The sequence below is a fragment of the Nannobrachium achirus genome (genome assembly GCF_963921795.1).
Source record: "Nannobrachium achirus genome assembly, chromosome: 5".
NCBI classification, from domain to species: Eukaryota; Metazoa; Chordata; class Actinopteri; order Myctophiformes; family Myctophidae; genus Nannobrachium; species Nannobrachium achirus.
The window spans coordinates 45,586,300-45,604,006 of record NC_137814.1 but is presented as its reverse complement, the minus strand read 5'-3'; the positions used below and the strand labels follow the sequence as shown (position 1 = coordinate 45,604,006).

General features: G+C 42.3%; 2 protein-coding genes across 2 annotated transcripts; one reads left to right on the top strand and one right to left on the bottom strand.

Moving 5' to 3' along the window:
• Positions 1-7,481: 7,481 nt before the first annotated feature.
• On the top strand, positions 7,482-8,360 carry LOC308285114 (uncharacterized protein; the record flags this gene model as incomplete). The annotated part of the gene is made up of 1 exon (XM_080725832.1): positions 7,482-8,360. The coding sequence occupies one exon, from the start codon at positions 7,482-7,484 to the stop codon at positions 8,358-8,360; it is 879 nt and encodes a 292-aa protein (XP_080581958.1).
• Positions 8,361-9,388: 1,028 nt separating this feature from the next.
• Positions 9,389-11,529, bottom strand: LOC308285113 (uncharacterized protein; the record flags this gene model as incomplete). Its single annotated transcript, XM_080725831.1, has 2 exons — positions 9,389-10,432; positions 11,011-11,529. 2 exons carry the CDS (start codon positions 11,527-11,529, stop codon positions 9,923-9,925), a joined length of 1,029 nt encoding a protein of 342 aa, XP_080581957.1. The 3' UTR covers positions 9,389-9,922.
• Positions 11,530-17,707: the final 6,178 nt, after the last annotated feature.

Below are 17,707 nucleotides of genomic sequence, written 5' to 3'. Positions count from 1 at the left end.
CAGAATAAGGGATTTCTAAGAGGAATGTTGCGCCCTCTGTCTTTGCCCGTCCATGGTTGGAAGGCAGGCTGACAGTTTTGAGAGAATAAGCCTGGGGGAATGCTGTGCCAACCTCTGATGTCATATCTCCTTGTCCAGCACTTGTTCTTTTGGAGCTCTGCTGCTGCAATCCTCCTCCCTGGATTCACCAGGCCCTCAAGCCACACTTTGATCTTCCTCCACAACTGGGACGGATGTACGTTTGAACATCTCGTTATATTTCGTTGTTTAATCCATCAACTGTGTTTGTCTCTGCAATAGGCTAATGAACATCCCTATCAAGGCCCTGGCTGCAAAGTAATTACTATTATGTGTATAGTAAACCTGTGCGAAGTGTTAAAACGATCATCGCTGGTGTCTGCAAATTGCCTTTCCCACTTTGATGTAGTTATGTCCATTTACCAAACCACCTTGGCTTTTCGCTAAGAATATTTTTCCCATGTCAGCCAGTGCTGACTCTAACAGGAATCATACAGCCAGCATGACCTTGTGTTACAGATTGTCTTCTTTGTTCTTGGTTATTTGGCCTTGTTTTACATAATTTGAGGAGAGCAACGGGATAGAGATTCCTGAATCAGCCTTTTATATGGCATCTTTGTCCTGTGAGCGAGTCCAGTGCAACCTACCATATCAGCAGCCCCCCATGGCTGAAATAACCAGCCACCAAGTAAAATGTCTCAACTAATTAGAGGCTGTAGACTAGAGAAAAGCTGCAGAAACCTACTGAGTCTGACATAATTTTGTTTCCTTTTCTTTTGCTACTGCAAGGTTTGGTTTTAGTTTTACAATGTCATTTAAGTGGTGTTGCATTAAACCCATTCAAAAGTCACTAAAACCATAAACCCAGCATGTGCACCCTGTGCAGCAAATAGATGGTCAGAGCTTTTAAAATGACATACATTGATTTAGGTCAAAAAGGAGTTAAATGCAGATTCAAAATATTCAAATACTTGTAATACTTGAGTATCATTTACATAAACATCAGAACTAAAACTATTACTCTTCTGATCTCCTATCAGAAGGTATACAATTAGTGTGAAGGAGATACAGTAGGGAGACACAGCAGAGAAGGCTGTGTGAGGTGATTCTACCTCAGTCCAGCAGGGGTACATGTGAGTTCAGGCTATATCAAGTGGGCATGGTTGGGTATCTGATATCTGATGTACTGTATCTACTTTTCTGTTTACAATTTTAGAATTTAAAAATGGGGACTCGGGTTGTTTCTATTATCATCATCACAGAATGTCTTTGTTTTGTTCCTGCTATCTTATAGGTCTTTGTAAGAATGTTAAATCTTCTACATCATACAGTGCAGTACAACAGGTGTTTTATTTATTTATTCTTTGTAAAACATTTCTTATGTGCAGTAAGTAATACACCATTTTTCCTTCTCCCTTGCCCCTGTTCGGAGGTCCCAGTGGGAGCCATATATACACCGCTGCTTTTTTGCGCTCTCACAGATCTGTATGAAACTCATGAACGATGTTTCACAAGCTCTTAGAACACTAGTTCTCGAATGATCAACACATCAGGTCTATTTATATCACTCAATTATGATCTGTCACACATCACATAGCATTTTTAAATGATCCCTCAGGCTCATGGTGCCAAACTAGTTGTGTATCTTTTGGGACTGATACTCCCAACAATATTATTTAAGTTGTTAATGTCATCTGTTGAAGAAAACAACACCAGACGGAATAGCACATGAGCAGTGCTTACGGTGTGGAGAGTGAAGGAGAGCATGTATCTTATTCATGAGGATGTATGGACTATCACAAGGATTGTCACTTCTCATTTGTTTATTCCACGGTAAGCACTCTGGCGAAGCAAAGTGACTGGCTCTCCTTGAGAGTATCTTGTGTGTGTCAGTCTGTATTATTGATGCAGGGGTGCAAACGGAAGAGATAGGCCTCGAGGATTTGTGTCTCTGTCTGGGGAGCGGGGAAACCTCAATTGCCCCATTACGTGGCATGCATTAGCTCTTTGCAGGACCCACTTGGTGGTCCATGATCGTTCACACCAGTTTTTTAAGCCTAATTTATACGTTATTGCTCACCCAGATAACCGCTTTTCAACTAAACAATTGCAACGCAGCACATTATTTTCAGTGAGCAAAAGTCTAAATGAGGCTTTAGGGTAACATCATTCTATAAACAATAAACAATAAACAATAAAAAACAATAAAGTTTGGTCTTTATTGTTGTTGAAATAAAGGTTGGTCATCCCATTAAGAGTCAATGTCATAGGCATAGGGCATATAGTGAGCAAATGTAATAATATAGTATATCATGCAGTGTTGGGAAAGTTCACTCTCTACATGAACTTGTTCAAATTCTACAACTTCTAAAATGAACTACTGTAGTTCATTTCATAGTTCATAATTCCACATTTTGGACAAAAGTTCATGGTTCCCCAACATGAACTAACGTAGTTATTTTTTGTCTTCTTTTCTTTTGTATATGTTGCTGCGAGCTATTATTTGTCAAAATGATTGACACAACCCATATAGAACCTCACACACAGCAATTATTTCATCCAATTTAACATTGAGGTGCCCACTCTTCCTGCACACTTATTGTGAAGGCAGAGGTTTCTAACCGTCACACATCCTGCATGTTTCCGCATGGTTAAAATAGCTAATCTACAAGCTCACAATGTCTCGTGGATGTGCCGCGTTGTGAGCTTGCAGATCAGCTATTTTCGGCATGCAACATACGACGACGTATGAGGCTTTACTTGGGCAATCTGGGAACCCATCATCAAAGGATGGGCGACGCCCACTCGGTCTGTCTCTCTTCCTTTGCATAGCCATCATTGACTCTGTCTCGAGAGATTGTTACTTGGGAGACGTAACGAGGTGGCGATGCACACGCAGCACTTCAATTTGAAAGAAAGACGAGACGACGGTCGCCCGCGCTAATGAGCCGACGAGCGCCGTTAACGGACATCAGAATGAACGGGAATGCGTTTGACAAAACATGAAAGATCGCTCATTGAATGCGTTCAGTCACAACACTGATCATTTGCTTCTGTATTGGGGAATGATTGTGCACAAAGTACTAAAGTAAATTTAATAAAATAAAACTTGATGAATGGTTGTATATTGAAATAATAATGTATGGTTGTCAGTCACAAAGTCTCAAGTAGAGATGTCAACGATTAATCGAAAAATAATATATATATATATATATTCCCGTTTTTTATTTTAGATTTTTTTTGTTTTGCTATTTTATGGCTTAGTTAGTTAGTTTCAACCAAAATATAGGCTAATAATAGTATTAATGATGTGATTGATTCAGGCTTGATTGTTTGGTAGCCATCATCAAAGAAAAGGGGAAAACAGCGCCCTCTGTATTGTAAGCATCACAGAATCTGTTCTTGAGAGATTAGGTGAACAGTACACTGACACACTAAAAAGAAAGATGAAGAGTAGCAGTTAGGCTACCAATTACCTGAAGAGCCATGTTGTACATTATGTAAATGTGCATTGCAATCCAGTAAAAAAACGAAAAACAGAAGAAAGAAAAACTTTTTGATAACGATTTTGATAAAGGTCCTTTTTTGACATCCCTAGTCTCAATGCAATCCTGCACTTGTCTCACGGCAACCATTTTGAACCTGCTGCAGTAGACTGCTGCTACTACACGTAGCAGGAAAGCTACAGAACAATCCGTTTTACTGAGCAATCATTCGATGTATAGTGAATTGGTAGCTTACTGGAGGAGTACTGATGGAAAGGAAGACACATTGTGTTTATATGAAACCTAATGTTAGCAGCTGTTAATTTTGTATTTGGGCTTAATTATATCACTGTTTCCTCTCTATTTTGCACAGAGCAAATAACCATAGCCTCTTCAACCTCGTAGACATTTATTGTGAAAGTAATGTTCTCTAAAAGAGATATAGACCTATCATGTAGGCTATTAAAGATTAAGAATAAGTGATGAGCTCAATTAGGTTAACTACTGTTTTCCATTTTCATTTGGTTAATCAATTCAAAAGCAGCCTGCAATGAGATAGGGAATTAAAGGGGTCTTGTTCTTTTACCTTGTTTCTCTTTTGCTAAAACCATTATCAAATTGTAGACTGCAGTACTTGTGCAGTTAGGCACATAGGAGAAAAAAAAGGATGGATTCCAAAATGTTCAAAGATTTTCAAAAATGGAAAATATCAGATCTTGTGTGGTGTCTGACCCCAACTTATAACAAACTATAAAACATGTCTTAAGTTCTTCAAGTGAAGTTAGCTGCATCTTAACGTGTCTTATTATTATGTCAGCTCATGGGGAAAAGTGACATTTTCCCACTGCTTAAGCCCTGTTGCACAGAGAGGGCCCAGTGAAATGCCCTATTACATTTAGAGCACACAGGAAGGTCACTGAGGCTGGTTTACATGCAGATAATGCTACTACTTACAATTTGAGTGAGGAGGTTAATAACTCACAGTGCCCCATTCTGACCTGCATGGCAAAAACAACGGAAAACCAGCACGAGGACAGAACAGAGCCATTTGCCCTGTACACGGTAGCTTGGAGTAGGGAGGTTTACAGGGGTAGCTGTGTAGGCTACACGAAAATGAATCACTATCCGTTTGGTTTAGAATAGAATGGGCTGCTCTTGTAGTGCTACTCACTGAGAAAAACATAAACAAATGGTGATTATGACAGATTTTTGCATGTGTCAATCGCATGCTAATGAAAAATATACTGTAACCAGCCCAACCCTACTAATGTGTATGTGATGTCATAATACTCATTAAAATCAAGTATTAATTCATCCTTTTGTAACTCATGTTTTGCTAACGACAGCTACATTTACTATTGGAGAAGTGGAGAAGCGAGCTGTACAAATAAATGAATACAATTAAGCTTTGAAGTTTCATTCGCAAATAAAACCGAATAGCGGCCAGCCCTATATGGTCAAGTGCGGATTAACATTCCACTACAAACAGACCTCCGCCTCCGAATTTTGCGTGCCAGTGTGGCACATCAAATATAGCTGATCTACACACGTTGTGAGCTTATAGATCAATAATCTTCGGTGCATGACACAATGCACAACCATATATAAATCAAGCATTAGAGTAGCCTGGCGGGGCCCGACGTCATACTGCGTTCACTCACTCATTCCTTCCCCAGTATAACGTCTGGACTTCCAGGTATTGGCAGCGAGTATCCTGATTATTTTCTGATCGGGCCAATCAGTGACTGCTTCCGCACAACAAACGTAGCTGTCTTTCCTGACAACAAGTGAAAAGATTTCCCTGATTGGTCCATGTGTAGACGGTGACGTAGATGCATGCTGCAGCATTTTCAAAACAACAATGGCTGCCCTCGCGATGCAACAAGTGTAACAGTTAACGCTCTAACCATAAAACAAGCAATAAGTGCCGTTATTTCAGAGTTGGAATCAAATACAACAATTAAAAAGGAACACGGAGGATGCGCTAGTGGAGTTTATCGGCCGAAAAGACGTGTTTGTTTGCCGTTCTTCCGACTGGCTGAGAGATGTTATGCTACGCTGATTGGTTAGAGGAGTCTGTCTGTCAAGGCAAGTACTCCCGCCCACTTTTCAAGCTGCCAATAGGCCAAAGGCCAGACGTTATACTGGGGAAGGAATGAGTGAGTGAACGCAGTATGACGTCGGGCCCCGCCAGGCTAGCATTAGAGAGCCACATGCTGGGCCTTTGTAGTAGCTCAGGTCTCAGGTCAAGAAGGCTCGAAGAAGGAGAAGACACCCACACGGAAGTTGGCACACCACGGTCCATGCGCCATGACACTTTTGGGTGGCGGAAGTGGCACTGCTAAGGTTATTCACCGAACCTCCAGTGCCACTTCCGCCACCCAAAGTGTCATGGCGGATGGCCATGGAGCCTAAAATGACGTCGGTGTCCATTCCTTCTTTGATCTTCCTTGTCTCAGGTAAGGATATGGTCACCTTTACAGAGGTTCCTTGGATGACCATGCTCCATGTGTTTTGTCACTGGTGGAAAAAGTATCAATACTGCAATGTAGGAATACAAGTGAAAGTACGTAATTCAAAATGAACTAAAGTAAAAGTACAAAATGTTTGAAAATAGCACAAGCTCACAACAGCTATTTTCAAATAGCATATACCGGTAGGTATAAAATAGGGCTGAAGTGGTTTATGTATGTTTTATAATATTATAATGTATACCTGCAAAGTAACTAGTAGTTAATAATTGTAGTGTAGTAAAAGTACAATATTTGGATCTGAGATGTAGTGGAGTGGAAGTAAAAGTATTGGAAATTGGAAATACTCTAGTAAATAAGTACAAATATCTCAAAATTGGACTTAAGTACAGTACTTAAGTAAATGTAATTAGTTACTTTACACCACTGCTTTTTGTGTAGAAGTTTGATAAACCTGACACCAGGAGATGGATTTCCCAGCCAACCAAGCTCTCTGAAGTAATAGGAATCCAGGAGCGTAACGAATGGGGCTGCCAGGACAGGGCTGCCTCCGCTGGGTGTGCATGTGGTCTCACAGTGGCCCCGTTGTCAAAAAAAAAAAGAGAGAACGAAAAAAGGTCCGGAGAGACTTGGGCAAGAATTATTTTTGGAGTTCAGGTTACGGGTCGTTTCTTTCACTACTCGTTATTCACAGTTACATTTGCATGATGGGGAATATTTTTGCACTCTCTCCGGGAGTTAAGAAAGGTTACGGTGTGTTTTTGTCATTGCCTGTCTGTGAGGGCTCTTACACGGAGACGAATTTCTTATTACCAGGTAGTTTTTAGTAGTAAAACGGCCATTTTGACACACGGAGACGCGTTTTTATGACCTAATCCGACACTTTTTTGAATTCGGGTCTGAAAGTGGAAAAGTGCGTTTTCGCATCAAATACGCAGCTGTGTAATAAAGGAAATCGGCGAGGGAGAGTGCGATGATGTCATAACACCCCCTCCCCTGCTCCTCCTCCCCTGCTCCATGAAGGGTCCAGCCCACTAGTTGCTCACACACACCACAACAACAACAACAACAACAACACTACAGTAGCAACACTACAGTAGCAATGGAGGTCGGAGTGTTAGCGTTCTTGTGCCAGCAGCTACAGTTTTTGCTACAACTTTTAAGCCAACAATTATTGCTCCAAGAGCGACACCGACTGCTCCAAGAAGAAGAACACCGACGAAAAGGACACTTGCGTCACCAACGATTTCTAAAATTTCTAGACATGACAAACCCACCCCGGAGAAGAACGAGAAAAGCAACGAGAAGGGAGTGTTGGGTGGTTCCAGGCAGGACCAGCGATTTCTGGGACAATTTTGTCAATGGTGTTGTTGGAGAACGTGAATGGAGGGTGAATTTCCGCATGTCCAGGGCCTCTCTCGTCGCCTTGTGCGAAGAACTACGACCGCATATCGAAAAGGAAACTACAAATATGCGGGCACCGATTGATCCACTGAAGAGGGTTGCAATGACTTTGTATTACCTGAACGATGAGGGAAGGATACTAAAGACGGCTAACTCCTTCGGCGTGTCCCGACCGACTGCATCGGTCATTATACGGGAGACCTGCAGAGCTATCGCCACACACCTAGGACCAAAGTACATCAAAAAACCATGTACTGAGCGCGAGGTGGAGGATCTGGTTGCTGGTTTCGAACGTGCGCATGGCATGCCGCAATGTTTGGGAGCTGTCGACGGCACCCACATAGACGTGCAGGCGCCTCGAGCCAACTCGACGGATTACATCAACAGGAAAAGCAGATATTCCCTTAATGTACAAGCCACCTGTGATTACAAGTACAGATTCATTGATGTTGTGGTAAAGTGGCCAGGGAGTGTGCATGATGCACGTGTTTTTGCCAATTCCCAGATAAACAAAGACTTGAAGAGTGGCAGGATTCCTGCTATGAAAAAACGGCTTGTAGAGGACGAGTTGCCTATACCAGTCTATCTTCTGGGTGATCCTGCCTACCCACTGCTGCCTTACCTGATGAAGGACTATGCACTAGGTGGTAGCTCACCTCGGGAGCAGTACTTTGGACTATCATTGTGTCGGGGACGTATGGTCATTGAGTGCGCTTTTGGTCAGCTCAAGGCAAAATTTGGCGCGCTACGAAGGGCTATGGACATAAACATGGATGACCTGCCCTATGTCATTTACTCCTGCTTTGTCCTCCACAATTTTTGTGTGGCCAACAAGGAGGCTACGGAGGAGGTCTCGTTGGCAGCCTTGGAAGCAGAACGGAACAGACAGCCTGCCACAGAGTGCAATCGTTATACTACTGATACCAATGAGGCCGAGGGCAAGAGAGTGAGGAGGGTTCTCGCTGAGTACCTTGACCCTTAAGGACTGAAAAGCTGAACTTCTTTTGTAATATACCACGCTGTTGCACGAGTACCTTTGAAGATGCTCTGAGCCTTTATGTCCTTCACGTCTTTTTTGTGTGGAAAATGTCTGAATATTTTTTATTTTGATTTGATATGTCTACATGCTCATTGCTCAAAATGTGTCACTTCACGCTGCATGTCAAGCTTGTAGATCTTCAATTTTTTATACTTTGATACTGTAGTATAATGGTCCAGGGATTTGATACTTTTGGAAAAGCTGCCAAAAAGTCATTCTTAAAAGTGAACCCATTTATGTATCTGTACAAAACGTGAAAATAAAGTACCACCTTGAACTTTGAACCTTGTTTTTTTATTTGTGTATAAAGTGCATAGAATGTACTCAGATGGCTAGATTGCAGTGTTGGGAAAAGTATATATATATATATATATATATATATATATATATATATATATATATATATATATATTTTTTTTTTTTTTTGTTTTTGTTTTATATATATATATATATATATATAGGTAGCAAAACCACAATATAAATAATTTGACACTGTTGAAATGTTAAGAATAAAACATATCAAGCATTGGCATCAATATACTAAATGAATGAACCCAAACGGGTCCATTTGGTTCCATTTGTACTCTGTCAGTTACAGTCTTGTAAGGGTCTATTATTATATCATGTTATAGGCTTTAGTTAATGTTTATCGTAAGAAAATAGTCCATAGATCATCTGATGCATGCATTGATGCTGGAATAAGCTGCTCTTCAAACCAGTGCAGCTAAACGTTCTCTTATTGATCAGTTATTGTGTTCATCGAAATCATGTAAGTCAGTGGTTCGCAAACTCATGCAGCCCCATTAGAGAAGATAAGCCAGGGACCCCCCATAAGAGAATATATTTTTAAGGCTCCAGGAGTGATTACCCAACCATTTTAATTTCAAAGATCCCCAATTATAACTACTCTCAATGGTAAAATTATTGATACAAATCTGCATTGATTAACTTGAGTAAAATTTGCAAAATAATATACATCTGTTATTTGTTGAAATACAATTACTTGAAAAAGGGCAGATCTACAAGTTGTTATTGATCAAATCAAACTTTATTTATCAATCACTTACAAAAAAAATGTCCAGAGTGCAGTGCACGTCAACAATATAACAAAAGCAAGAGGTAGTCAGTTTAAAATATATGTAGTCAGTTAAAATATACAAAAAATGTTACAATATAAAAATGTTACAATATACTACACACTCCAAAAAGTCCTGAGGTCTAGATGTAAAAAATAAGGCACCACAAATAACACGTGTGCAAAATAAACGCACTGCCACCTGAACTGTCTTTGACAGATGCACGTAAGAAAGAAAAATAATCAAATAAAAACAGTAAAATATACAATAAAGTGTCTGAGCATAGCAACAGGCGTAAGGACATTGGTTATTGTGCATGGTTATTGTGCATGAGAAAAAGGGGAAAAAAGGGTATAATGTGCTAATGTGTGTATTATACTACAATCTTGTGCAAAAGCAATGGGGAACGCTGTGAGGTGAAGCTGTGCTTCAAGCATCTTCAATTGCTTCGAATGGGGAGGGGGTTCGCCGCTGTGGGGTGATTTGGGCTGGTGCTGGTGGATGGGGGCTCATGAATGTTGGTGAGGGTGTATGGGATCTGGAGGGATGTGGGTCGCCGGCAAAGAATAATGAGCGCCTGTGGGGTGTAGCGTACTGGTCAGGGTACTGGCCAGGGTACTGGCCAGGGTACTGGCCAGGCATGAACTGGGACTGTCCATATCCACTGCTGTTACCGTGCGGGTGTACAGTGCGAGGTTGGTCAATTAACCGCTTCATCAGGGCTAAAGTTTCCTGAATACTGCCCACTATAATGTCCATGGTTGCTGCACTGCGTCTGGATGCTTCCTCACTGCGTCTGTCTGCTGCTTCCTCGCTGCGCCTGGCTGAGTCCGCCATGAAGTCCAACATCTTCTGCTTCATTTTGAGGTCTTCAGCCATGAAATGTTCAGCTGGAAGACTTCTCCTCAACCTGTTGGTTCTGTGGCCGGTCAGCGATGCCTAGAAAATAAAAACAGAAAAATGTTATTACTTTTGTCATCCTGATCTTTGATTTAGCACACAAAAAGGAAGATGACTGTCTTGTCTCCTTCCTGTCTGTACTGTCTTTCTGAAACAATGCAAATTATAATCACAGATGACACCTGGAAAGGGGCTGCTTTTGTTTAACCTGGGTGTGGGGGAGGCACGCGTGGGGGGTGCAATGTGTATTCCATGCAGACACAGCTAGTTTTGCATAGAGAATACATTTGAACAGCTTACTAGAAATCAAAATCTAACTTGAAATCAATACAGAATTATTGCCAAGTATGAAACCATGTTATGTCTTATAGTAATCCATAAAACCATTACTTTTAATCATTTATATAACCTGCTTTTAAGCATGTCACCAGGCGATTATGGGAATATTGTGGGCTACACTTTTTGTACAAAACAGCTGATCTACAAGCTCACAGCATGTCGCATTGAGTTGAGCCTGTAGCCTGTAGTTGATAGATAGATACCTAATTATTGTCCCAAGGGGGAAAGTCAGTTGCCCAGAGGAAGCACGTTAGCTTTAAGGTTACACATGTTATTACCTGGAGCATATCCCTGCGATGATTTGTGCGGTTGGCCGTGTCATCAGCTGGCTGACTTTCGTTGGGTTCGTTTTGGGAGTGTGGTGAAGGTGGTCCCGTTGGAGATGATTCCAAGTCCTCCGTTTCGAACCCCTCGGCCATAGCGCTCGTGGCAGGCGATCCACCCCAAATCTCGGAACACAGTTCGAAATATAGGCACACCACACGCCCATGTCCACTCCTTTTCCCTGTGTCCACCGCACCCCTGAATTTCGTTCGGACGGCCTTTAGTTTGGCTGTTAACTTGTCCTTGTTGATGGCGCCGACTTCATGGGGAAATTTGTTGTTGTCAACAAACTGTGAATACCGCGCCTCAAAGTCCACCAATATGTCGTTGTATTTGGTCAGGCAGGACTCCCAGTCGACATTCTCCTGCAGTTTCTTCGTTTTATAATCTAGTGTAACATGAAGGAGTAGCTCTGACTCCTCGTCAGTCCACACAAATGTAGCCTTTTTACCAGCGCTCGCGGATGCTGCCATTCTTCTGGTGTTTACGTTGTGAATGAAAAGCTATCAGAGGAGACGGAAGAGAGAGGCAGGAAGTGAAGGAAGTCACTGGTTTGAGCGCATGCGCATTCTCTTCTTTTTACTGGTTTTCCAGTGCCACCTGTAGGCCGGGCATATGAACTACAGCATTTTGCATTACATGGTGCGTTCCGTGTAAATGCAGACAATATGAGCCAATGCGAGGTGTAAAGGCGATCTCATTTTGAAAACGAATCCAAAATGAGATCGGCAGCGCCTCCGTGTAATAAGGGCTTGTGTCTGCTGTGATTATTTTCACCCTCCTCATCTTTGGACTTGCGTGCGGAGGAAATCTCTTGTCAGTTAGCCTTTAAATTAGGAAATTATAGTGTGTGTGACTGCGCTGCCTATAACGTGGATGATAAATGGAAGGTCCACCGTAGGGGTGAATGGGGGAAACATTTATTTCAGACTTCATGTAAAGGGAGACCTCCATTAAAAAGGATTTCCTCCCAGACTGGGGTTTTGGTCCGCTACACATCCAGCCCCTTCAATGAGCCAATAATGTAGATTGATGGGTTTTTACTGGCCTGTTTGCCCTACCAACTGAAAGCCTACAGGTTAATATTGCCAGAAAGAGCTATTCTGTCTCTGTCAGCGTTATTAGGAGGGGGAGGCCAGCGACTTTTTATGAGTCACTAGCTGGACTGGACAAAGGAACAGGAGCAGATGAAAATTCATACAGGAAAACTACAGTATGTTGTAGTGCCTTGTGAGTCAATCAGTAGAGCAGATGAAGGGGGTTTGTGTTATTAGATTCAGATCCCTATTCATTTGGAGTTTATTGAGCAAACATCACATCCTAGCCAATTTGATCCATTAAGATTCTGATGCCGCCTACCTAACTCAACTTATTACGGGAAATTTGAATCATAACTTTGCCTCAGAGTACAGTGCTCTCGTTTCCACAACCTGTTTATTTTAATTGTGCTTTGTGACTTGATTTAAATTTCCAATTTAGCTTGCGGTATTTGACATGTAGACTAATTTCCATAGTCACTGAGGGGACAGGGGGCTAGTTTAATTCAACAGTGAACATATTTTGCTGCCACTGTGGCTTGTCCGCCCACATGCATTCACCATCTGCTGACACAATTTGAAAACCTTTCCCCAGGAAAATTAGGCATAGTGTTACCACAGCAGTTATATTTCCCAAGAATATCCTTTTACTGCCATAAGAATGTCCATATTGTCCCAAGTCAAGACAGATGGGTTACGTGAGCTGTTTTCACATTGCGAGCTTCCACATAACCTATGCGGCTTTGATCTACCAAAACCATTTGAATACAGAGAAAAACCCCTTCTGTGAGTATATAGGAAGTGGTTATTTACTACCTTACACAATTAAAACCTTGGCTCAGTAGTTGTGAGTGTAGTGTAATTGTTTAATTGAATACCAAGTTCATGCTCATTGAGAAATTAGAACAAAACAAAACAACCACGACCTCAATATATTTCTCACTTGGTTGCTGTTTAATTTAGTTTGTTTAATTTTAACCGTGGAAACCTGTGTTGTTGAATATGATTTAGAACGGAGAGGAATAAAAACTGTTGGTTTAACTGAAAATATTCATAAAGAAATGCAAAAAAAAGAGGCGCAAACTGTACTTGCTTGTCATGAATCTATTCAAACATTGTACATACACCCCCCTGTGTTGCAACTGCTGTGAAAGGTAACACTGTTCTTAATACCGCGGGAGATAAAACTGCTGTGGCAAGAATCATTTTTGAGGAGCTGAAGTGATCTGGACATCTTCCTTGTGGGGGGTCTCTTAGAGGCCAACGCCGGACGAAGTACAGCGGGAGATGCAGGGAGAAATTACATTACAGTTCTCCTTACACTTCTGTCTGATTGGATCAGCTGCACGGCTCTGGGAAGAGACATTAACCTGTGGAAGGCATGTGACTGATGCCCTCTTCTGCAATTCAAGATTAACCCTGTATACTTAGTTAACCGGTTTCCCCCAGGGCTATATATACTAGGCACGCTCCTTTTTTCCCTTTACACCAATAACTCTTCGAAATATACATACACACAAACACAAAACAAAACAAAAAATCTGCAAGTTCACAATACGTTGCATCTGTGATGCGTCTTAAGCTTGTTTTTTGGAGCTGTGTGCAGCTCCCTATACGTGGCTGTGTGGGTCTGTCTGTGTGTGTGTGTGTGTGTGTGTGTATGTAGCCTGACTTCGGCGCGTAACTAGTGCCGCACCATTTACGCCACTCGCGCAATATATACATCAAAATGTGCGGCTCGGCTGGGAATGGTGTTCTATTACCTTTCGTTCCGATCCGCCTTACCATGCCGACGTAATCGGCAAAAAACGACGCTTAATTGTCCCCATTGACTTATAATGGGACAATGCAAGAAATCACTTTCAAGTATTTTTCTCTCGTAAACCATAGGAGCTACAGTTTCAAACCTCGGAGAGGAGATTCATAATGATTTTAAGAATGAATCGAAAAATAATTACATCACTCGGCCTCATGGTGGCGCTATAACGGCCCACTTTACGTTTTGCCCCGTAACTCTTGAACCGTAGATCGGAAAATTAAAATTCTTTTTTCCCTGGATTCTTTGGGTCAAGACGCATCTCCCCATATAGGCCACGCCCATTTGCGCCAGGATAGATTTTCCGCCATCTTGAATTTTCTCCAAAACACACTTTTTGCTCCTTTTCCTACATATTTTCTTCAAATGTCACAAAAACCGGTACACATGATCTACACACACACACACACACACACACACACACACACACACACACACAGCTCCACTTCACACGGGTGTGATTTTTTAGGCATATTCTTGCTACCTGCCGGTGCAACCGAACCGTTTGTCACCATCCTGAAGAGGGTGCTGTCAGCACCGGACTGACTGTACATGTGTCCGTGTGCGTGTCGATGTGCGTGTCTGTGTGCTCCCTTCAAATGTTTAGGAGCGTGCAATAGCTATCTTTTTCATCAGTTTTCCTGTTAATAAAGGCGGCTCCACAACAACAATGCTGATGTAAATAACGCAGCCAATCAAGAGTGCGTCATAAGAACAGTCTGTTTCCTCTTGTCTGTTTTACAGAGAAGCTTGTAGCGTTCAAAAATCAAACATCGCGATAGTTTAGGTAGGCACGGCTACACAAACTGTCTCCACACTCAGTCTTTCTCCCCTCATTCTCATTCGCTAACAAGTTAATACACACATACTGTACATACATACATACATACATACATGCATACATACACCCACGACAGTCAGACGGTCACTCCACGTTCAACCTTACTCATCTCCCTTCGTTCTCATTCGCTAACAAGCTACAACACTCACACCCTCAATTCCACAGTTCAGTTTAGGCAGTCTTTTTAAAGCAGATCACTACTCACTGTTCACACGCCTGCTAAGCATTGTCACAGCTACATTCTGCAGCCTGTCAGTGATCAAACGCCCACCACCTCCCCAGTCTCCTCCAGGTGACATTTACTTCTTCACTATGAGCATGTTTTCATTACAGTTCTGGAATTTCTCCTGCAAAATAATTAGCATAACGTACTGAAAGTTTTGTTTTTGAGATGTTTTCACATGCCCTCATTGGCAGCAAAGATGCTGGTATAGCCGTACAAGACAGCGTTTTCATTAAACCATTGTGGCGGCATGAATGTCAATAGCAGTTAAGACCAGTGTTGTCAGATTTTGAGAGAGAAATAAGCAACCAGGTGTACGAAAATAAGCCCCATAAAGAGATATTATCTAGGCCACACGACCACTTTGAAACTATACGCATCGTCGCATCAGCGACTTGAAAATTGCTGATCTACAAGCTCACAACTACTAAAAATCACACCCGTGTGAACAGAGCGGTGGTCGTGGAGGCTACGCAACAGCACTACTGTGTGTGTGTGTGTGTGTGTCTGTGTCTGTGTCTGTGTCTGTGTGTGTGTGTGTGTGTGTGTGTGTGTGTGTGTGTGTGTGTTGCTCATCCAGGGGTGTGTGTGCGTGCGTGCGTGCGTGCGTGCGTGCGTGCGTGCGTGCGTGCGTGCGTGCGTGCGTGCGTGCGTGCGTGTGTGTGTGAGAGAGAGAGAGAGAGAGAGTGCCTTTTGCAGTTGATGCTCAGACTAGACTCAGCAGCACCCTCTCTGGCCACCAGTGGTATTCAGGCTACATACACACATACACGGATACATACACGGATACACACACGGCCATGCTATGGAGCGGTCTACCACCACTCAAAAAGCAACCAGTAACTATCAATATATACAAGCAACTTAACGGAAATCAAGCCCAGAGTCGCTTAAAATTAGCAGACATGGCAACGGTGCCACACTGGTCTGTCTCTCTGTCTCTCTCTCACCCTGAACCCTGCAAATGGATTTAACAAGTTACAAGACATATTCTTCATGCAACAACACAAGAGGTTCAGAAAGGATCGCTGATGCTACTTGTTGCACTTGTGGGCTTGTAGATTAGCTGTGGGTTTTCTAACCCTCCGCGATACTCCGGTCCCACCGCGGGTTAAAATCTAACCCTCCGCGATGCTCTGGTCCCGCCGCGGGTTAAAATCTAACCCTCCGCTGTATTTTATTTCTATATATTCCTTTACATTCAGATCGTTTTCAATCCCAAATACAATGCTTTAACTGTTATTATTGGCTCCTTTCATGCATCTGCTTGTCAAAAAACTGTCAAAAATCACGGTATGCGTTTTCACTGCAGGGAAATTTGTATTCTCCCGGTACTTTCAGTAGAAATTACTAGGTCGTTTGCCGTGACATTTCGTACAGCAAAACTTCCGGCACACAAAATAAGGGCCCGTTTTCACATGGCGTGAATTTCATAATTGCCGTAACTTTTTAAAAAACTTCCAGAAATTTGGCTCTGTGTTTTTATCTTTTTTATTTTATGGATTGTATGATATATCTGTGAATCTTAACGTATGCCCTTGAAGGGTTGAATCAATGTCATGTACATGCAGTAACCCTGTGGTTTAGGCTCGGCTTCTGGTGGGTTAGTGAGCTCAGATTCTGTGTTATGCAAGTCGTGCAGAGAATTTGTAGTACTCGATGCAATATCATTGCAATAAATTAATGGTTAATGCTGTTGAAAGTGTCTCACTGAACTAAACCAAAAACCACACGGGCACTATCTGTCAAATCTCCATAGACACAATAAAAAAACAGAGGAAGTTCCGACATCGCAGCACTGCTTCTATAAAGGAATCTAACAAATAAAAACAAGTTGCATATCATATTATGAAAGCATCTTCCACTAAACCAAATAAAAAGTAGATTAAGCTCCAAGCAAAGACAACAGAATGTTTTACAGCATCAAAATGAACAGCGGAACATGAACCCACCCCGTGAAAACCCCCCCTTAAAGTTTCGATACCTAAAATAGCACGGAACGGTGTACCGGCGCGTCTAAAAATGGGCGAAGGTCTTACTGCGAGTGTCAAGAGTGTACGATGGCATGCTGCTGCTCGTGTGATGGCAGTACCCCACAGCGAGACCTATGGCTCTGACCTCCTGCTGAAATATGTGATCAATGTGGGAGAGAGGGCTTATCTTATATACCGGGGACACTTCAGTTTCATGTGTTATTCTACCCACATGTTATGCCACCCGCCCCCGCTCAGTGTTTCTCAGTGGGCCGCAGGGTTTGGGTTGTGCATTGGAAAGGGGGGGGGGGGGGGGGGGTTTGGGGGGTCGGGGGCGATTGGAATTTAGCAGCACAAGGAATGCTGAGCCCTTGACTGCACCCAGTACAAACACTCAGTGGTGATGTATGTTCCACTTTCGGATTACGTCTCCCGGCTACCCATCATATATCGCTGTTGTCGGGTGGAAACCTTGTACGCTCAAAACCGTTCGTTTTGGATTTATCGTTTAAAAAATGATTTAAAATAGTGAAAATGGCTGATCTATAAGCACACAACGCAAGGCGTTGCGTGCTTGCAGATCTGCAATTTTCACTCGTTTTGTGCGACAGTCTTGTATGATGAAGCAGGGCTTTACTTAACGGAAAGGCGTACAAATGTGAAACTAGGACAAACAAGGTTTCTGCCCGACAGTGACAATATATCGTTGCTGTTGGGTGGAAACCTTCTATGTCCAAAACCGGTATTTTTCAGGAATTTTG